The following is a 23,261-nucleotide window of genomic DNA, read 5'->3' on the forward strand; positions in this document are numbered from 1 at the left end:
ATAAAAGGGATAACTGACTTTTTAAATGGGAAAGAAAAAAAAAAAAGCCACAGCTTAGGAAATTGTCAGATCTAATGCTGGAAGATACTGAGGTCCTCATGACTTCAGCGAGGGGTTATGTCAAGTCTGAACTTAACATCTCCAGAATCTTGCTTATTGCCCCTACCTCCAGTCAATCTGGTTACGAAGGCTGTTGCTCCAGTGACCTTCAGGGTTATTGGACGGCTGTGACCAGCCAACTAAACTCTGTTCTCCCCACTCTCACATCACGCTGCCCTCCCTCCTTATTTCTTACTCCTTCAAAGAGGATGACCTTTCCAGACAGATGAGACCATGTTTATGTCACAGTAATGCACTCCCTCCTAAAAGCTACAAACTGACAACACATATGTGCGTGCTTGCTCGCGCGCGCACACACACACACGCACACCATATTATACATCTGCTCTCCAGTGCTGAGCATATGTTTTCTCCGGCATCATTTTCCTAATCAAGGATGGGTACAGTCATCACAAAAGATGATAAAGCCTTTATTATGGAATGACAGAATTATTTTTCTCTTTCAGGAAACTATGGCATGTCTGTCTTCCTTCTAATGTTCTTTTTAGACTGTGTGGTGTTCTAACCAGAGCACTGGCTTTGGTTAGACAGATTTCGGTGTTCAAATCACAGTTGAAACCCTTTCTTGTACCAGGGTATCCTTGTTACCCTAGACAAATTAATGTTTCCGAGTCTCAAATTCTTCCACAGAACCTGCCTCTTGGAACTGTTGGGAAGGATTTGTGGTAACAAATATAATGTACCTAGCTCAGTACCCAACACCCACAAGTAGTAGCTATCTTCTCAAACCACATCTTCTCTATAAAAATGTGCAATATGGCAAAATTTCCAGGGTACACATACAAATGGAATTGAGTTTAGATACAACCTTCTTCTCATAATGAGTACAATCAGAATCAGTGAAGGAATTTACAGCATCTGTGAAAGATCAAATTATTGGGGCTAACACTGCCTGCTCTCCTCCAGCAAAATGGCTGAAAATTCAGTGTGCTTCTTTAGAAGTCACTCTGTAGTTTTGTGACATTTGTTCACTTATATCTTACTAAATATTCATGTTAGAATGTATTTCTAGATCTTGTCAAAACTGCACATAGTTCAAGTTTTAGGGTTTTCAGTTCCGTAAAAACTAAAACAGTTTCTTACTAGAGCCGCTAAGGAACATTTCAGGTAGAATGTTCTAGAATACTGCACACTTTATAGGTATGTAGAATGGTAACATAGAGTAGTAAAGTACAGTTGTACCCTTTGATTAATTTCACTCGGGTTAAACTTACTTGGATAGTCCTGTCTATATTCAGAAAGAAAATTCTATATTTAAATAAGGAGCTTTGTTAAAGGAGTCAATGATACAGTGAAAAGAGCACAGGTTTGGAGTAGGAATCCTAAGTCTTTCTAGCAATATGTCCTGCCTTTATGAAAAACCACAGAAACTCTAATCCCAGTCTTAAACACGACTCGGCTTGGCTTCTCAGATCAGAAGGGTTAAGTAGAGATTGGGGTAGTAAGGCTGGCTGAAGAAGATGCAGAATTATCTGTACTAAATTTTGCAGATTTTCTATAAATTAAAATTATTTCAAAACAAGTTTTTTTAAAAAGCCACAGAGAGTAAGCAAACTTTAGTTTCTTTGTCTCTAAAATGGAGATGTCGCTAGCAGCAGATCTTTCTCACAGTTGTTGAGAGAACCAGCAAGTGAGACAATATACACGAAACTTAGAAGTGCTGCTGTTCTGTGCTCTGATTCTTCCTCACTTGACTTCACCCATTTTACCACCTCTGAGCTTCCCTTGTGCCGGCTGCCAAAGTTGCCCTCTGCTTCTTTCAAGTTTTTGTGGTTGCTTTAAGGTGAAACTCTGCCTCACATCCCCAAGTTGCTAAAACAATTCTCCTTTCTTCATCTTTCCTCATAATCCATTCCACACCCTCTCTGTGGCATGCCTGCTATAAGCCTTCTTGCTTAAGAACTGGGCCTAATGGCCACTGACATTTAATCAAATAACAGAACACATTTACTTATGAGTAAAGGCTGATTAAAATTTGGGCACTGACATCTGAGGATGGGAATTTCATCATCAAATATCTTAACAGAAACCATTTTGTTAAATAACCATAATTATAGGTTTTACATTTATGATTCCAGGGGATTTTGCTGCTCTGCATTCTTTGAAGCCCACGAGGCTGTCGTAGTGTTCGGGCTGCTGGAAACACCGAATCTGAGTGCATCCAGGGCTTCTTCAGGAGATAAATCCCTCCAGTGCTTAATCTTTCAGAGATCTTGAAAACACAGTGATTTTAAAGATGGTGTCTGGATTCATTTATTTTCTAAGTTCAGTAGGTAGACTTTTTTAAAGATAAGAGTTGAAAATAGACATTCCTTTTCTGAATGTGTAGACATTTTCTGCTTTCTCCTGTTAAATATTTAGGAATTTTCATGTATTACATTGGAAACAAAAGCAATTTCGATAGCTATGATGATTACTGTTGTATTCACATTATAGCCATATTTGGTCAAGTCTGTTGCTGTTGCTTTTCACTGATTAAAACTTGGCATACTCTGGAAATCATTTTCTTCCTTTGTTTTATATTAACTCGTGCTTTCAGCTACATCAGTGTCTGTGGCCTATTTCTGTTGATGAACTTGTTCACTTCTGACTCATGAAAACAACTCAGCCAGTTATGAGAAAAGAAACTTCAGCTATAAAATGATGAAGCGCATTCTCAGTAGGGAATAAACAATTTAATTTGGTTTGTTTTGTTGCTAATCTTACCTCAGATGGTACCCAGTTGTAAAAGCCTATTTTTTCCCTCTATAATACGTTCCCTTGAGAATTTTCCAGAGACTGGTGACTTCATTTCTTCACTGGGGCATAATGTAGTAGTCTTCATTATTCATCTTCTCATCACTTCATCTTCCTTCTTTATGAATTTTTAAAGTGTGTGTGATTCAGATTTACTGTTAAAGCATGTTTTTTGATAGCACCATTCATATCAAAGTTGGTCTACAGTAATATTTTCCTTCAGTTGAAAATTCCTAAATGAATCATTTGACCATCGTACTAAGCTATCTTCCTAGTTAGAATACTTAAGGTTTACTCTAGGAATAGCCAATTTTTTAAATGTTGCATATACAACTATCAACATAAATTCTGAACAGGACAACTAAACTGATCATTCTGATCCATTACTGAGCCAGCTACTTGGGCTGCTGCTGGGTATTTCTGGTAGCAATAGTGCAGCTTGTGGCCAGGGAGGAGGGTTCTAATGCAAGGTGAGCACGGGCTCTGTCGCATTGACTCAGGAGCGTTCCAAGTAACAACATGTGTTTTGGTCCTAATTTTAGAAGCACTCTTTCGTATGTGCCCCACAGATAAACCTGTCATTTTTGCATTAGACTGTGGTGTCAGAACCAAGGAGGGATTTAACTGAAATGACACAACATGATTACATTTTTAAAGATCACCCAGACTGACACATGGGGGTTAATTGTTCCCTCAGTATCGTGGACATCTTGTGAATCTCATGTCTTAAATGGCCTCAGTTCTGAAACCAGATACAGAAGCATAATGCCTGTTCCTTGAAGGGCAGACAGTGTAGGAGAGCTAGTGGTTTTCAAATTCTGTCTTACGATTTTTGGTGTTTCACTGGGGAATACCTTTCAGAGGAGGAGGAAAATTGGAGGACTCTTAAGTCCACTTCTCTTGCCTCTATCAAAGGATCTCTGTTTTTGGCCATTTCATTTATGAGGGTTCATAGCAAAAATAAAGAACATAAACTTTGGATAAGACAGACTTGGTTTGAGATGGGAGCAACCTTATTTGTTTAGCAACCTTAGACAAGTCACCTAACATCTGAGCTATAGCTTCTTCATTTTAAAAATAAGAACCACATGTGCCCCTTGAGATTATTAGAAGACTTAAAAGAGATAATGGAAAGGACCAACCAAGGCACCTGACACATAGTACTGAGTCAACTAGGGGTCGTCCCCTTCCCCTGAGAGCAGTGGTTCTCAGTTGGGTATGATTTTGCCCTCTAGGGGACATCTGGCAATACTTGGGCACATTTTGGTGTTCACAACCCAGGAAGTAGTAGGTAGAAGCTGTCAGTATCTAGTCAGTCAAGGTCAGGAATTCAGTGAACATCCTACAATGCACAGGACAGTCCGCACAACAAAGCTGTCAGTAGTGCCAAGGCTGAGAAACCCCGCCTTCGAGGTTTTAGCTTTTCCACATACAGAATGTAGAATGAATATAAATATAAATATGTATTTAATTCTGCTAATGTTTATGAAACACATACTGTGTGTCCAGCTTTTTGGGGATTTAGCAGTGAATAAAATAGACTCGGTCTCTGCCTTCAAGTACCTTTACATTCTAGTTCAGAGGAAAGGGACAGTAAACAAATAAATATGTTAGTGTGGCAGATGATAGCCAGAGCTTTGAAGAGAAAGGAGGCAGCGTAATAGATAGAGAATGACCGGCAAGAAGCTGCTGTTTTATATGAAGCTGGTCATACACAGCTTCTCTGATAAGGTGATCTTCGAACAGAGACCTGAAGGAAGTGAGTGAGCAAGCCAGACAGTGGTGCAGCGGGAAGATCACTGGGACAGGGCTGTGGCAAATGCAGAGGCTCTGGGATTGGGAGTATGTTTGGCATTCTTGAGAAACCTCAGGATAGGCCAGTGTAGCTGGGATGCGGAGTAAGGAGGAGAGAGAGTACTAGGAAATGAGACCAGAGAGGTAACAGGGAACAAGACTGTGTAGCGATTTCTAGGCCATCCTGAGAATTTTGACTTTTATCCTATGCGTGATGAGACACCATTGGAAGTTTTGATCGTAAATGACATGCCCCGGTTTTCATCTTTTAAAGGCTCCCTCTGGCTGTTGTGTGGTGAATGGACTGGCAGGGGTGGGGGGAAGCCGGAAGACCCATTAGGAGGTTGTTGCCATAATCTAGGAAGAGAGGATCATGATGGCTTGAACCAGAGTAGCAGCAGCGAAGGTGGAAGGTGATAAAGAATGGTTTATTCTAGATATATTTTTAAAGGTAGGGCTGAGGGGCCTTAGAGGGAATTAATTTATGAAGTAATATAAGATAAAAATTTTATTTTTACATGCAAAAACAAAATCCTTAAAAAAAAAAAAAACCACTTAAATGTATCCCATAATAGCCACAAAGGGAGAGTCCATGCAGGAGCTCCCTTGTTCTGTTAGAGAGTTCCATCTATATCCTTGAAGAGAATAATGAGAGCCACGTTGCAATGACAAGGTTCCTCCTCCGTAGGATTTTATTTTAAAGGTGCCAGATTTTCCCACTATGTAAGTGAAGCCAGCCTCCGTTTGATATGTGTGTCAAACTGCTTGAGAATTTGATCTTTCTAAATGAAAATGGAAAGGTCTACAGCTCTAACTCAAGGTTAAAGAGAAAATATGGACTACATTTTGTATAGGAGTGGCTTTATATGCATATTTTCCAGGCAGTTTTGTAAAATTTTATCCCAAATAACTAAAATATTTAATTATGTCCTCCTATATTTGCTAGACTCTAAAGCCATGTCGACTCATCTGGATATTACATAAACCAATGAGAATGCTTAGGAATGTTATTCGGAATACCTAAAGAGCTTACATATATTAATTCAGTACGTGCACTTTTGGATATGCAGCCAAATAAAAGCCACAAAAAAGGGTTACAGCATCCTCAATCAGAAAAATAAAAAAGAGGTCAGTCTTCTTCTATTACTTTAAAGAACTAGTTTGGGTAGAAGCTCACATAGTTTTTTATATTATTTGCCAACCTAGTTATTCCAGAGCATGTTTACAGTTTCAGGGAAACGTTAGTAAAAATTAGTACTAACACTGTATGAGGATTTACAACTAAACATGGAATTGTGTGGTTGCGTGGTACTAGATTACAAGGAAAAAAATTATACTTTTCTTAGAGAGCACACATTTTCTTCCAGAATTGGAAATAATTTGTTGTGTGTAATCTTCCCCACTACTAGCTTGATAAATTCATATTTTAAAAATTTTAATAGATATTGAAACAATTTTAAATGTACTATTTAAGTAACAACTGTATTTTCCTTATGTGACCAATTCATGCTCATTCTTGATAGTTTAGAATATAATAGAAAAAACTCCTGTAGTCATATTAATTAATATATCTAGACCCATTACCGACCCACCAAAATTCAGTATTTTGAAACAACTCTATTATGAACCACTATCACAAATACCCTTTTGTGTATTTCTCAATCATTCTTGCTTTGTACTTTCTGGGAATTACTCACTTATTTTTAGCACAAAATTCCCTTTAAACCCCTTGAATGTTCTCATAGAGTCTATAACTACTTCTTTAGGGAACTTCCTATGATTACTATAATATATTCTTAATACCTTGGACACACAAAATTGATTATTTTGAAAAATCATGTGGGGAGAATAAATAAGCACCTATGGAAAGCTTTATTTTTTAGGCAGTGAAATAGAAAATATATTTTCTTTTTATTCAGTTGTATGATTCAGAAACAGTGAGGATTGCATTGGCTCCCTAAATAATACAGTAACATTCTCTTTTCCCCCTCTCTCGCCTGCACTCTCTCACTCTGTGAGGACGTATATCCAAACCTGTGCTGTTACTCTGTGATTTTGTGCCTCTTGATAAAAGCTTTGCTTGTTTGTGTGTGTGGACATTTATTTAATGACCTCCTGTAAGTCAAGCAAAGTTAATTCAAGAGGAGTTTCTTTACTTTTAAATTCTCTCTCTCTACTTTTTTTAAGATTTTATTTATTTATTTGAGAGAGAGAGAACTTGAGGGGATGGCCCGAGAGAGGGGCAGACTCCCTGCTGAGTGGGGAGCCAGACACGGGCTGCACTCGATCCCAGAACCCCGAGATCACAAAGGCAGCCACTTAAGCAACTGAGCCACCCAGGCGCCCCTAGATTCTTTTTATTTTTAAAAATATTTTTTCTTAATGTAATTCACCTAAGAACAAGTTAAAACATCACTGAAATGTGAAAGTGAAAAACTAAAACCTCCCTGTAATGCTAACCCCAGAGATATGTACTATTAAAATATACCATGCATGCTTCTGGACATTTGCACAGACACACACACACACACACACACGCACACACACGTGTGTATGTTTTAATCATAAATCAAGACACAAAGATTCCAGTTCTCAACTGCCGTTTTCAGTTAGTAATCTTAGAACTACAACTTTTAAGGGGATATAAGTGTAGGACACATGGAAAAGTACAGGGGTATAATCTATCTAGAAAAACAAATGTTACAGAAGAGAAATCAGGGTGACCTGAGAACTTCAGAGAAAACTTCCTAAAGGAGGTGGTACCTATGCTGAAGGGGAAGGAGTTCAATACAGTGTGGAGGAGAGGGAGATGGCCAGCACAGTCATGGGGGAGGGACACGGGACAGCAACATGGCAGATGTGACAAAGGTGACCTGAGTAAAGCACAGAAGATATTAGGTTTGGTGAGAACACTGCTTGCCTATAGAGAATGAGCCAGATTATGCCTGCATTTGGAAGCCAAGCATTGGAGCTTGAATTTGATGCAGTGATCAGCTGAGAGCCATTTGTTTAAGTTTATGAGGCAGAGGAATGAAAGTGAGGTGGGGGGGTTCCAGGAGGCCCTGATATGGTAAGGTCTTGCTATGTGCCACGGCCTTTTCTCTCTATTTTTATTTAAAGTTGTCATACCCAGATGGGTTGGGAGAATTAAAATATTTGGAAGGAACCAGCCAGGAACCGGTTGCAGGACTCCAGGCCCAAACTGATGAGCCTTGTAGTTGGGTGTAGAAGCAAGGAAAACATACCAGATGGTTGGAGGGAGACTCACTTGACTCTTGGGTAGGAGAATCCACTTAATTACAGACTGATCCCCAAGCAGAATGAGCACACACCAGGGTACCAAGATGACCCCGCAACAATCCAAGTAAACCCTTTAACCTCAGCTTCTTTATCTGCAGGGAGCCAGGGATATGGTTTCTAAGTCTCTTGAGCAGTCTGTGGTGTTTACTGATCTATTTAGTATCATTCTGCAGATGAACCACAACATACATGAACATGTATACACATTCCGTAATTTGCACGCTTTCACATTGCTGGGTGCCGCCGCCATCCACTCCATCAGAGGTTTTCGACTTCAGCAGCCGATTCCTGTTTAACATGAGGTCGTTGGCAGATTACTGTTGGCATTTTGCCTTTTCCATGCAGAAGGGACTTCGCATTTCAGTCATGGGACTTCTAAGAGTAATCAAAGTAAGATTTTTTTTTTAAAATCCAAGGTGGAAGTGAGACAGATAAACTTTCATTTTGGTTTAAAAGTTATGTTCTGTGATTCCGTATTGCTGGAGAAAGATAAATGTTATGTGTCTTGAGAAGCTGCCAAGAGATAATGCCAGCACATAGTTTCTCTAACCTTTACGTAGGCTTCAGTGAAAGCATGTGGAGAATTTAAATGAAACTGTATGCTGCATAAGTAATCTGGCCTCAGACTGGTAGAGATAGGGGCAAATGGTGATTGTCACTGCTGAAAGTATTTTTCCAAGACACAAGCAGTTTCATGTTAATTGAAATGAAAACATGGTACTGAACATTTAAATTAACAAATCCATACTAGGAGTCTGTTGTGTTCAAGGTATCAAACAAACAAACGGACTACACTAGGTAATGCATCTGTTGGGACATTTCCTTCCCTGTTTTCATTTAGGTAGGACCCCCCCAAAAATGAGTTCATCTGGCATGGAATTCTGCCTTCTGAGTTTGTTTTACAATAACCAGAAAAAGCTGTAACTTCTTGGTAGTGAGATGAATGACTATTAGCATAACTATTCTCTCTTACCTTTTTAGAAAGCCATTCGAATGAAATTTTGATAATATCGTTGGGTGCTTGGAAAATCTTAGGAATAATTTTTTCAAAAGTGAGTTTTCCTTGTATGCCCCTATATGGTAATACTTTGTTTATGTTGTAATACTAGTAAGGTTTAATTTTTTTAGAAAAGCCTCTGGGTGTGCACCATATTTTTATGAGTTTCCAAGAGCAGTACTAATACCTAATGAAACCAAAGAGTGGGTAGAATTAACACATAAGAAGAAAACAAACTGGACTTGCAGATACAAAAGCATGACTAGTCCAGAGATGACCTTTTGTTCTTGTGGCAGTCCATTGCGTAATTTGAGAACATCCAGTAGGAACAGAAGCTGTGGTTAGTCTGCCATGATTATTCAGTGACACACCTCGGAGAGGTCATTTGGACCCAAGTTTTATTTATTAGCTTGGCCTATCAACTATATGTCTTAAAAAATATTTTTTTTTTACTTCTCTGAAATCTCCGTGTCCTCAACTGTAAAATGGAGCTGTTAAAACAGTTTATTTTAAAGGTTATTGTGGGGCGCTGGGTGGCTCAGTCGTTAAGCTTCTGCCTTTGGCTCAGGCCATGATCCCGGGGTCCTGGGATTGAGCCCCACATCGGGCTCCCTGCTTCGTGGGAAGCCTACTTCTCCCTCTCTCGCTTCCTCTGCTTGTATTCCCTCTCTCACTGTCTCTCTCTCTCTCTCTCACAGTCAAATAAATAAATAATATCTTTTAAAAAATAAATAAAGGTTATTATGCTGCTCTCTGAAAAGAATAGATAGGCATTGTCAGCATTGTCACTGTGACCATGCTGTCCTATGAGGCTTAAGATTTTCCCCCTTGCATCTTTTCCAGAGATTTCCTACTGTACCGGGAATAGAAAAGGACTGTCAGTCAGCACTTCCGTGTGGATTGGAATGGGTGATCTGAATCGAGGTGGAAGGGAAAGTGGAATCAGGATAATACAGGAAATAGGAACCAACCTTTTTTAAAGACTTTGTCTTTAAAAAGCTGCCTACCATCTCTGGAATTTGGACAACTTAATTACAAATATTACAGTTCCTGATTTTAAATCAGACAACAGAGATTTATACGCATTTCTTTTGCCTCCATCCATCTACCCATCTGCTCATTCAGCAAGCCAGCAACATTTACTGGGGCCCCGATAAATCCAAGCCAAAAATTGGCCAACACTGAGATTAGAGAAGGAAAACATAGTTACTATCTTTAAAGAACACAGAGCCTATGATGGTTAGATATTTCCTGCCTTTCCCAACTTTGAGGTGATAGTGTACAGACTAGAGATAATCAGATGCTGAGTGATTTGGATCCTTTTGCGAGGCCACTTCTGTCCCTTTCCTTTGGTTATTTGAAATAATTCATGGGGAAGAGAGAGACGTCAACAGAAATTAGCATGATGACCATATCTGTATCAACCTCGGCATCCTTGACTGCCAATCCGTGTCTCTGATCTCATTTTGAGTGTACTTGACCATGCTGTGAATAGCATGCATGCGCTGTGTCATGTAATCAAGGTTGCTGGTGTTCGTAGAACTGCTGCCCAACCTCGCTCACGTCAGAGCACACACAGAAAATGAAATTGTTTACGCCACACTGAGGTAAATGAACAAGGCAGCTTATCATGAGGTACCAGCCTGGGGTTTTGCTGCCCCAACCTTGTGCAGCACTGAAAAGGTGGTTGGGGCTACAGTGTGTTTGCACACCTGTGATGTGTTTGCAGCACACCTGTGCACTGTCAGCTACGTTACATTTGGAACACCCTGCATTTAATTACCCCCAGGTTGTGCCTTCTTCACTGACCCAGGGCCTTACTTAATTTTGTTTGGCCATGAACACTTTGAGCACGTTAACTATGGCGGCCGTGTGTTACGGTTTAGTAGGGAATGTATAGACTTTAGAGGATTCCAAAGAAAAATATTGGAGTAAAAACATTACTGTAGGTCGAAGACAGCTTTTCATAATGAAAATAAGCTGGCTTGGGAACTGAGAGTCCTGGACTTCCATGCTAACTTGGATCACCTTTAGCAAATCACTTCTCTCTGAACCTCAATTTCCTTATCTTTAAAATGAGGGGTTTTGAACAAGATGAACTTTAAGTCACCCTCCAGCTCTGATAGGCTGTAGTTTTGATTTATTTCTTCTTGTTTATTTTTTTTTAGAGCATGCACATGCACATGCAGGGGGAAGGGTAGAGGGAGAGGGAATCTTAAGCTGGCTCCACACTCAGCACAGAGCCCAACACAGGGCTTGATCTCACAACCCTGAGAGCCAGATGACAGAGCCGCCTGGGTGCCCCGACATCCCAGGTTCTGTAGATGCCTGTGCATCTTTGCTGTCAAGTCAGCTGCTCTTCCCTGAGCATTTGCTGTTTGGACGCTTGGTCACTGGCTTCCTGCATGTGCCCTAGGGCCAGCTTCATCGGGCTCCACTGTTTGGATGCTAGAGGAATTGAAACCTAAGTACAATGCTTGATGAAGAAAAGATGATAGAAACTTTTCGGGCATCTGAAAGGAATGAAGCTAGCTGGGATCACTGAAAGTCCTTCAGTGTCTTTTAAGTGTGGTTCAGGATTCCCATTTAGCTAAATGCCTTGCTTGATTAAAACTGGCAACCCTGACAGCCTGAACCTCTTGGGATGAGTTTTCCTAACTTTCACTTCCAGAAAGACTGCTCAGATACATGAACCATGTAAGCATGTATGCAGAAACCAAATATCAGTTGTTCAACTTGTGAAAGAAAAATCCCATTAGGAAATTTCTTTTTCTGTATTTATCTAAGTCCTTTCTGTTTCGCATGTGTTGGGTGGGATGAGGCTGCCTGGCCGGAGAGCAGCAGAGAAGACTTATAGGAATGCATAGATAATCAGGAACTAGCCACATTATGGTGATGGTAGTGATGGTAGTCCGCCATGATTGTAGACTAAAATGGTAGCATTTGTTCATTCCACGGAGGTTTCATTGTTCATTTACCATGTGTCAGAAATTCTCTAGGAGCTAGAAAAAAAATATGAGAGATCACTGATATAGTCAGACAAAGCCACATTAATGATACATTGTTAACCTTAGACTTTTTTTAATAAACACATCAGTAACTGATTTGTGATGTTCAAAATTCTCTCTTGCTACTGTCCATTAGCATACACTTATTGAGTTATGTATCAGATACACTAAAAAGGGCAAAACTAAATAATGCATTCACGTATCAAAAAATACTTCTAAGTAGGAGTGCCTGGGTGGTGTAGTCATTTAAGCATCTGATGTGTTTTTGGCTCACGTCTTGATCTCAGGGTTGTGAGGTTGAGCCCCACGTCAGGCTCCGTGCTCATTGGGGAGTCTCTCCCTCTCCCTCTGCCCCTCCCCACTAAAATAAATAAATCCTTTTAAAAAATACTTCAAAGTATATAAAAATTCACCTAATAATATACCCTGTAGGAAACATAATGTTTCAGATACACTGCAGAGAGGATCCTCATGCACATATGTGTGTATTATGTAGTGTATGTATGTATATTATGTAATTACGTAGATGATACATGTTCAAAAAGGATACTTGAACCTAGAGGGTAAATAAAGAAGCCTGGGTTTATGTCAGCACACATGTGTGTTTGTATCTATGGGGTGAGGAGGAGATTAGGAAGGAAAGAAGGGAGGGACAGAGTAGAAGAAGAGAAGCAAGGGAAAAATAGTCAATGGCCTTAGAAGAAACCACAGGAGTTAGTAAATTTTACCTTAACTCCCACCAACCCATCTATCTTTCCTCTACTGAGCAGCAGCTAGTGTACCATTATTCATTCTATCAACAGATATATCATCGGAATTAAGTTGACCACTACCCAAATCAAACAAAATAAAGAAAGAATAATTTCAGTTTAAAAAAAATGTAAAAATATCCAGACATTAGTTGTACTTATGTACTCCACAACTATGATAAAGAAAACTTACCGAAAGTCCTTCAAAGCAGAAAAAAAATTAAAATCTCAGGGAATTTTTTCCTTTCCTGGCCAGAATCTCATTCCAAGAAGTACCAGCCTGTCTCATTTCAAAATGTTTCCCTTGCCAAGGAAGCGGAAGCGGTCATATTCTTTCCCACCGAACTATGGGTGAATTATAATTATCCTACCTCCTGTGGGACAATGAAGCAGCAAACATCTGCTATACTGAATCAGAAACCCACGAGTGAAACTATACTAAACTGTGAATCATACCTGGACTCAGATGAAAGGTTTTGTGTTGTGTTTACCTTTTTCTTTATTTTCTTTGCCATTTAAAATATGGACTTGTTAGCTCTGGCTCCATGTTCTGAGGGAAAGTAGATAGATTCCATTCATTGACTCTGACTTTAACAATGAAAATCCCCAGCTTTAAGTTAGTACCTGGGCAATAATGATAAACAGTTTTCTCTGTTTGATTTGTTATTATCCCCTAAAAGGATGGTACAATTAAGAAAATTTGGTACACAGTCTAAGAAGTAAAATCCCTTAGTTTTTTCACTGTAATGACAATAACAGAGAAGAAAATGGCATTCTAAACTTCACTTCCAAAAGACTCAAGTTGCAAAACTACTGTTACTTATCATAATTTCAAGTTTCATGATTTTTATGGTAGTACAAAACTGTTTACTAAAGTCAGGAAAGGAAAATGGAATTTCAATTCTGCATTTTAGTCACAAAGACATAGGTAATGGTCTACTTACTCTGAAATATTGTTTGTGTGTCTTTTTATCTATCAGAGAGCAGAAAGACAAACTCGAATTATGGATTCAGCCCAATATGCAGAATTCTGTGAAAGTCGACAATTAAGTTTCTGTAAGTAAATGTTTAATTTTGCTTCATTATATGTTAAGAGATCACGTGTTACAGATATACAAAAGTATGGCACAATTTCCGTTCCTTAGAAATGGGTGAATTTAACATATGCATAGTTATAACTGTTAGAAACAGCCCCTACATTGTAGGGAACTCTACAAAAGATTTTACCCCACTCTACTGTTTTATAATGAATAATCTAAAGAGGTTTTAAAGTAAGACACAGAAAGCCATGTTAATTATTTGCATTACTTTTAGTCCAAATACTTCCATTTTCTTTAACATTCTCATTTTATTTTCCAGTTTCTTCATCCTGTTGACACTAGTATGGCTGATTGTTCTTGACCCCTAATGGACTTTAGTAGCACAGTTGTGACATTTAAAAACCCCCAGTATTAATAAATACCAAGCTTTCCATTTATTTATGCATACTCATATTACCACAAGGAAACGTATCAATAGTCTCTTCCATTTTTGTCTGTAACCTCCTACTGTGACAAGCATTCAGTGTTAGCCAAATTCATCAGTCTGTAATATTCATCAGCTCTTGTAACACTAATAACCTAGTGATAAAATTAGGACTGTCCCATCACTGCACAGAGGCTTACTAAAAGTGCGTAAAGGCTTGTGATAAATAGTGGGCTCGATTGTGTAGCGAACATCCTTACCACAACAGTTCAATGATGACTAAGCCTCTGAGGGGAAAGGTCAAAGAGCAAGTGTGGTGAGAAGTCCAGTGAAAAATCTGACAGAAAAGCACATGACCCTGGTCTGAGGGATGATAGACACAATGGTGTCTTTAAATGGAGAAACTGTTCTGTGGTCATAATCACAATGTATTTGATTTGAAAAAAGAAAATGAGAGCTTCATTTATAGATCATAAAGTGCAAATAAATGACACATTTCAAATAGTGCCCCATGTAAACATGTTTTGGAAGCCTTTTTTCCTAACTAAATATACTTTGCAGTCTGACTAACAATTTGGCATCGTACATCTGCGAAGCATTAAGTAAATGACACTTCAGATCATGGCAATTTCAGCAAATGAGAGGTTTTTGTATTGTAATTTTTAGGTTTAAAAATGGCATTCAAGTCTTTTATAAGTATAAATCTCCAGTTTATAAAGTAACATTTAGTGCTATTCAACTATTTTTTAAAATCACATTTTAAATGTAATTCACTTAAAGGAACAGAAGTGCTGTTTTCACACTAAAATGTATAGTCACTGAAAGGTCCTAATACATCTTGTGTTCGAAAATCACATTTTTAACAACTCAATTTTTTGTTTATAACTCAGTAATAAAATGTAATAAATTAAAAATTAATACTTCCCCTTTCTATATAAAATAATTATAGTTTAAACAGTATATTTATGCTTACTTTTTTTTTAAAGAAGAGAGATTTGGGCATTTAAAAATATTTTTTTGTCTGACGCCCATACGTGCTTCATTATGAAACCCGAGTGGCAGAATCTGTTTTATATGCCAAAATGTTGTGGTTGGGAATGCTTAATCCAAGTGGGTCAGCAAATTCAGAACTAATACCCACAACTGGTCAGAATGTTAGGCTCTTTTCATTTCTCCCCTTCTGATAAATTACCAGGGTATAGGAATGACGATCCAGCTGTATATATCTTCTTAAATATTTGATCATAGCATTCACTGATTGGGACTACTGATGCATTTTAAAATTTATGAGTGTGTGACTTTATAGACTGAAGGTAAGTTGTAGAATTGGGATACTGATCAAAACTCACCAGACTTTTGTTTTTATATTTATGTAAGTTAGTCATTTCCCTTTAAGTTTTTTAAAACCTGATATTCATATTAATTCACAAAGATTTAAATTTAGTTATAAATTGCTAAATCTTTTTCCAAGCCTTTTCCTTCAGCCTTTTGTTTTTATGTGGATTTTGTAAACAAATACATAGATTTTCTTTTTTAGTCATTCTGAGAGTCTTTTTGTATTTTAATTGATGATTTTAATTTATGTCTGTTCAGTTACTTATACATTGGGTTTATATGTGCTATCTTTGTGGAGCTTTTTGTTGTTGTTGTTGTTGTTTTTAGCTTTTGGTCTTTGTGTTTTAAATTTACCGTGCCTTTTTTATTTGCTTTTCCTCCTCCTCTTCATTGTTCTGTTGGATTAATTGGATTTTCTTCATTCCATTTTTCCTCAGCCAGTTTGTATAGTGTATATTTTAGTTCTATTATTTTAGTTGCTATCCTTAATTTTTTTAATATGTGTCTTTGACTTTAATTTTTTTAACTTGGTAATTAGTAAACATGCCTTGTCAGCCTACTTTTGTTTTTTCCAAGGCTCTCTAAGTGCCTAAAGCACTCATTTTTGTCTTAAAAATGCTTTATTTTGCCCTCATACTTAAATGGTAGTTTAGTTGGGTAGGAAATTGTGGGCTAGTAGTTATTTGTTAAAACAGGATATCATTGTTTTTTAGCCTCTGTTGTTGGTAAGAAGTCTCTGTCCACATGTCCTGTATGTTCCTTGTGGGAGAAACTAAGAGAAGAAGATGTGACCCCCCAGCCCTCTGGTGTATGGGGAAATAAACAGGTTGGCAGTCAATGACTGATCAATAAATACGTACTGAAGGAAAGAAATAAGGAACCTCTACCATAAAAGACTCCAGGGAAAACCATGCCCTCTGAGAAAGAGTATTTGCAATTAATCCAAATAGCAGTAATTTTGAAGAGATTGAAGTCATGGAAGAATTTCTTCAGAGTGGAATGAGCATTACAGAGGGCCTGAGGAAAGGATCAGGAATAGAAAGTCGGGTGAGAGGGATGAGGTAGAAATAGTGAGATAGTATCCAGAGATGTGAGAATTGGATATTGAGAGAAACCTAAATTTTACTAATGGTCAATGATGAGAAAATAAACGTGTATGAGAATTAAGTAACCTTATATTTCCCGTATGAAGTTATTATATAAAGTTGTTTTAATCCCAGCACAAGCTGAAAAACCAGATAGTGTCAGAAGGCTGATAATCTTAGGAACTTCTGACCTTTGTTAAGGATTCTATTTTAATTGTTGATCTACTTCCCTGATTATACTTCCTCCTGATATATTGAGAAGAGCGGTAAAGATGAAGGAACTCGTTCATTCTGGTGCCCCTACGTCTCGAAGGAGACCTACTGTCATGACTAGGAGCATCTGTGCCTTATTTGCTGGAACAAGCAATACTGTGGGAAGGTCTGTCTCTGAAGCCGGCTTTCTGCAGGTGACAGGGAATCATCTCAGGGAATGTTCACCTGGAATGTTGCTGGAATAGCAGTAACTCACAGTGGTTTCATGGGACACTCTGTATACCTTTCCTGCTACTGAATAGTTGAGACCCTACCCTTTTATTAAAGAAGTAGCTTTCATTCATCTATTCATTCTTTTTTTTTCTGGAAATATTTATTGAGAGACTGCTGATGCCAGGCAGTATTCTAGGTGCTGGGGATACAGTGGTGGACACCCGGTCCTATCCCTGCATTCTCAGTGCTTAACCTCTCATGAGGGAGCTACCAATTCTGTTGCTTGGGTGGACAGATCCTACAGAATACTAAGAACTATCCTTTCCCTCTCTTTTCAAATAAATCGTTTAGTGCATAGTTACAATATACCTTGTTTCTGTGTTCTTAACAACCTGTCAAAGGGAGAAGTGAATAAGGTACATTTTATTGATCTTGCCAAATTACCGCCTGTTAACTTTGACTTCAGAAGTATTCCACAGATGTTGAACAAGTGTTTGTGAGCTAATGCAGCTGACTAGTTAGATGGAATGTTGCCTGTCAGAGAGTATGTGGAAGATTGGTTACTTTAGGGAGATAGCTTTAAGAGGATTATCATAATTCTGCCACAGTTGACAGCTTTGAACATGCACTTCCATAGCAAGACTTCAAGTCTTCTGTGATTTATTGAAAAAAAAAAAAAAAAAAACTCTTCTGTACATAGAATCCATGAAGACCACATCTATAAGGATCAAAATATCACGCTTTGAGTGACCGTGAAGTGTTTTAATAGACCTGTGGGACCAGATTAACCAAAAGAATAATCAGTGGATTTTTTAAAAGATTATTATGTTTTAGATATGACAAAATCTTTACCATCAATCTCTTCCCTGTGGATTACTAGTTAGATTATTAGTATCTAATAAAGGCCTTCCATGCAGTTAGACTCTGTTTAGCACTGTGGCATTTTGGAGAGATCTACCGGAAGATTCCACGTGCGCTTGGTACTGTTAGAGACATAATGCATGGTGTTTCTAATATAGTTCAAGAAATTATAAGTAGACATGAAAGGCTATCTGATGATACAAGAGTTCAGTGAATGCCTAGTGTGGGGAAGTACATGGGACAGGCAGGATTCCTGTGAATGAGGAAGAGAGGTGGGATGACATTCTCTGGAGGGCAAGGAGCAGGGGTGAACTAAGAGAGCACTAGACTCAAAGCCAGGTAGCATTTCAGGAGGCAGTAATAGGAAGACAGGTTGAAATCAGTCTGGAGGGTTCTGAGAGTCTGGCTTAGGAATTTGGACATCTTTGTAGTCAGGAAAACGTAACCACAGGACTACGTTTTTCCTATTGTATTCTAAATATATGATTTTGAACCTATTCTGGCAATAGACACATTGGACAATGTATTGCAAATACAATTTCTGTATGTTCTTTCTCCACCATGGGTTCTTCCTTGCAGGAGTTCCTTTCCACTAGAATAAATTAAAGTTATATCAACCAACCCTTCTGACTATTGTTAAAACCTAAGCTATGGCCAATGGTAACTTACTCAGATACAGTGAGAAGTGCTGAATATTAAGTCATTTAGTATATACCATGTTATGTAGCACAGATACAAAATCAAAGACCCAAATGCATAAGGAATTTCTTGGGGCTTGAATATCTCGACACTAATAAAACTTCAAAAACATGGCATTTTGTATGCATTATTTTTCAAATGCAATTTTCAAGAGACTTATTTTTCATTTTGTGATGGTAATATGCAATATTAAAACACTCCAAAAACTAAATTTTCCATATTTGGGTTTTTTTGTTTTTTTTTTTGTTTTTTTTTGATGGCTAGCCAAAAAGGCCTCCAAATTTCGAGACTGGCTGGACTGCAGCAGTATGGAGATAAAACCCAATGTTGTCGCAATGGAAATTTTAGCATATTTAGCATATGAAACTGTGGCACAGGTAAGAATGATAATATCTGTTATAGCAGGCCATACATGACCACTTTTCCTTTTTTTTAAAGATTTTATTTATTTATTTGTCAGAGAGTGAGCAGGGGGAGAGGCAGGCAGAGGGAAAAACAGGCTCCCCGCTGAGCAAGGAGCCCAATGCAGGACTCGATCCCAGAACCCTGGCATCATGACCTGAGCTGAAAGCAGACACTTACGTCCTGAGCCACCCAGGCATCCCTTTTAACCCTATCCATGATCAAAGTTCCCCCACCTGCTACTCCACCGGGAATGAGGACAGCCATGAGTTTTATCCAATGACAGTCTTAAGTTTTCTGGAATTTAGTTCAGTTATGTTTCTTTGTATCCTCAGCCCTAGCGGGTGTTAGCATGAAAGTGACTGTGGCTTGCAACTCAATCCTAACCAGAATTGGAATCCCTGAATACTTTTTCTCAACATTGACTTCTCAATACCCCTCTGCCTTGCTTAGAGATTGTTTTTGAACTTTGAAACATACCTTTCTTGCTACGTACAAACATACCTTTCTTGCTACGTACAATTTACCAAAACCCGAGTCTAGAATCGCTGCTCTCTGACAGCGTCTCAAAGCACAGTCCTCTGACCACAAGCATCAGCTTCTCCTTGCTTCTTGTTGAAAATGTAACCCAGAGCATACCTATCGAATTAGAATCTTGGGGTCTAGAGCACTAAAACCTATATTTTAAAACACTTCACTAGTGGTTATTAATTAAACTTTGAGAAGCCCTCCCCTAGAAAGTCAGAATATATTGTTTATATTCATGGGAAGGTCTGCTTACCAACAAAAGCATATGCTCGTGTCCACAACACAGATTTTTACATGGGCTGTATCATCAGTAACATTTGGAATGTCTTGCTTTTAGTTTTGCCACTTAAGTGATATTGCTAATTGATTATTTCCAGCTCTGTTGACTTTATTTTCATTACTCTGATCTTCTAGTTAGTGGACCTGGCTCTTCTCGTGAGGCAGGACATGGTAACCAAGGCAGGAGACCCCTTCAGCCATGCCATTTCGGCAACGTTCATTCAGTATCACAACTCTGCTGAGGTGAGTAGCAGAAAATCTGTCTTTGATGCTTCTATGGATTTTTCTTGGGTCTGGTGTTTACATTAGTAGTTCTTTGGAAAAGGCAATGTAGGAATGTATAGCCTTCAGTCAGGAGTCTTTTTTTTTTTTTTTTAAAGATTTTATTTATTTATTTGACAGAGAGAGATCGCAAGTAGGCAGAGAGGCAGGCAGAGAGAGAGGAAGGGAAGCAGGCTCCCTGCTGAGCAGAGAACCTGATGCGGGACTCGATCCCAGGACCCTGAGATCATGACCTGAGCCGAAGGCAGCAGCTTAACCCACTGAGCCACCCAGGCGCCCTTTAATCAGGAGTCTTAACATGCTCAACATCCAAACAAATATTTCCTGAGCACCGACGATGTTCCACGCCTTAACAATCCACTTAATACAGTTATTTTTTTTTTCACATATTTCTTACCTTATTTAGCTTCCCTAGCCCTTCAGTAAAAGAGGGATAGTTGGAGAGCACACCTCATTTCCATGGGAGGTGAAAAACTGATTCAGGCAACTGAACAGTGTTGATAATAGGTCTTTATTTCTTTGTACCTCAAAGACAAGAGAATCATTATTATTCATGTCCTAATAACTCCTGACATTTACTCATCATTTTTTTTCCCAGTTATTGATCCATCTCCAAACATGGTTTAAAAAAGCATGGCTCCATTTATTCTCTGTGCCCATACTGGCTCTATCATGTGAGGGTCACATTCTTTCTGATCCCATTTATGTTACTGGGACCTCCACCAGGGGGTGGGGGGCAATAAAGTCGTCTTGCCAACTTTAAGGGATTATGCAATAACTGTGTACCACTTGTAGTATGAGCTTGTCTGTGAGCTGCATGTGCCTACAAACTAGAAATTTAGTACACCTGTTGAATGAATTTGCTGATATTTGACTCTTTTTCCTGGCTGAAACACCAATTTCATGTAATTTTATCTAATAACCAGAGAGAAGGCAGCAAGAAGGTTAGCTTGACATCTCCATGTGTAATTGTCAGGTGAGCTTTAGATCAAGCTGGGTAAAATGTATAACCTGAAAATGTCTAAGCCCCTTTGAGAAGCTGACCAAAACTATAAATCATGTCTCATAAGCACATTCACAAATTTTGCATACAATTTCAGGATGTTGGGGTGCCTGGGTGGCTCAGTGGGTTTAAGCCTCTGCCTTCGACTCATGTCATAATCCCAGGGTCCTGGGATCAAGTCCCGCATCGGGCTCCCTGCTCAATGGGGAGCCTGCTTCCCCTTCTCTCTCTGCCTACCTCTCTGCCTACTTGTGATCTCTGTCTGTCAAATAAATAAATAAAATCTTTTAAAAAAAAAATTTTCAGGATGTTCAGAGGCCCTCTGAAATCATTCTCTGGATCTAAGCAGTCTGGGATGGACCCCAAATTTAAGTACCTCTGCTCTAGGATACTTAGAAAATATATAAAGATATAAACCAATATATTTTATTTCAAGCCAAAAGTTTGACATCTTTTTGTGCCCCCTTGGAGAATCAGATTGGCTTGGAACCCAAGTAGAAATTAAAATGTTTATGCCCATTAAAATCCATTTTTTTTTCCTAGAAAAGATCATACATCATTATCAGTCATCATGCTTTATAAGTCCCTAAAGCTTTACCCAGTTGATTAAACACTTTGTTTTCTTTATGTTACAAACCCAAATTACGATGTCAAAGAAGACCCTTTAAAAATATCTTTGGTACATGTTCACCCTATGAATATGTGTATAAGTATGCTTTTCATTAACATCAGACAAATTTGTTGTAACATTTCTAATTGAAGAAATTTACAGTGAACATAACAAGCCTAGTTTTCCCTTAACATTCAAGGAATTGCTTGCATGGCTAGGAAAACTCTTTATTCCCCTCCTTTCTTGGTTCTCCAGGGTGGCCAAGCTGCCCTGGGCAACTGCTCAGCAACCACAGCTGCAGCTCCCAGCTCCCCAGCAGTTAAGAAAAATGGCCTGTGTGTGCTGGGTTTCCCGGGCTCTCTGGGAGGCGGGACAGGAGTGTCGGAAAGCATCCCGACGAAATATGTTAGCAAAGCCGCAAGCGTTTCCCTGGCCTTCCAGATACCCCTCCTCCTATGCGACTGGTGGTCAAAATGAACATTCAGAGGGACTGGAAATCTTCCTGCCCTTTACTACCTGACAAAACATGGAATAGCCACTGTAAAGTAAAGGATTCTTTCTAATTGACATTACAAACCAGCAACCAATGTCAAGGGCCCTTTTTAAGGGCCTTACCAAATTGGGTACAAACGGGGGACTCCAAAGACTGGTGTGATCTATATTCAGGGAGATAGAACATTCTGGAAAACAAGGAAATAAAGAACAAGCAAAAAGATAGACAATTCAAGATTACTTATATGCTAATTTCCAAATGAGTGGTATAGACCAGAAGTGCAGAGGTAAAAACAAGCCCCGACAGCAAAGAACTTGAGTAAGGACGCTGGCATTGAAGGAAGCTGGGACTTTGATGAGATGGTAAAAGTGGAGAGAATGCTCTAGGCTTCAGAGGCAGCATAGGCATAGCTGTACAAAGGAGAAGCAAAACTCTGATTTAAATATTCAAGCAAAGGATTCGTTGAGGAGGAGGAGGCAGTCAGATTAGAAAATTGAGCCTTAGGCTCTTAAGGAGCCTAAGAAGAGTTGAAGATTTCTTGGCCTCTAAAGGTTGATGAGTTCAAATGTTTTAGAAGATCCAAAGGAAGGTGCTATGTACAATGGATTTGGAATCAGGAGCTCTCAAGACATGGAGCTAATACACAATACATTCTCTTTCAATGACTGTCGTTTTTGAGTGCTAAACATATGAGAAACCAAGCTAGTTAAGCTTGGGTTCTCAGATTAGCAGGTATAATATTAATTAAAGGTAATTTTTGTTAAAGATTTATATGTTTATTTGAGAGAGAGAAAGAGTGAGAACACATGGTGGTGAGGGTGCAGATGAAAAGGGAAAGAGAGAATCCCAAGCAGACTCCACACTAGGCATGGAGCCTGACACAGGGCTCAATCCCAGGACCCTGAGATCACTATGTGAGCCAAAACCAAGAGTCAGATGCTTAATCGACTACCATCACCCAGGCGCCCCAACTGGAGTTAATTAAAAAAAAAGTTTTTTTCTAATATATGGTTTATGCATAGGAATCGTGATCTGTAGGAATTATCTTGTTTTTTCTAAAAATAATCCATGCCATTTTGGCTTATTTCTT

The 23,261-nt window shown here is 38.8% G+C and overlaps 1 protein-coding gene across 6 annotated transcripts in view; it reads left to right on the forward strand.

Moving 5' to 3' along the window:
- The window catches only part of SUPT3H (SPT3 homolog, SAGA and STAGA complex component), a 534,939-nt gene that overhangs the window by 394,541 nt on the left and 117,137 nt on the right, over nucleotides 1–23,261 (forward strand). For 5 of the 6 annotated variants that reach the window (XR_004383209.1, XM_032862030.1, XM_032862029.1 and 2 more), the window contains exons 7-9: nucleotides 13,685–13,760; nucleotides 18,839–18,951; nucleotides 19,919–20,026. Coding sequence is in view for 5 of the 6 variants with exons in the window: in XM_032862030.1 (XP_032717921.1) it covers nucleotides 13,685–13,760; nucleotides 18,839–18,951; nucleotides 19,919–20,026 (297 nt within the window). In the remaining variant the exon portion in view is untranslated. The remainder of the gene's footprint in view (nucleotides 1–13,684; nucleotides 13,761–18,838; nucleotides 18,952–19,918; nucleotides 20,027–23,261) is intronic. The other variant, XM_032862033.1, reaches the window with a different exon arrangement.

This window comes from Lontra canadensis, unplaced genomic scaffold (genome assembly GCF_010015895.1).
Source record: "Lontra canadensis isolate GAN:19392208 unplaced genomic scaffold, GSC_riverotter_1.0 scaffold23, whole genome shotgun sequence".
NCBI lineage: Eukaryota > Metazoa > Chordata > Mammalia > Carnivora > Mustelidae > Lontra > Lontra canadensis.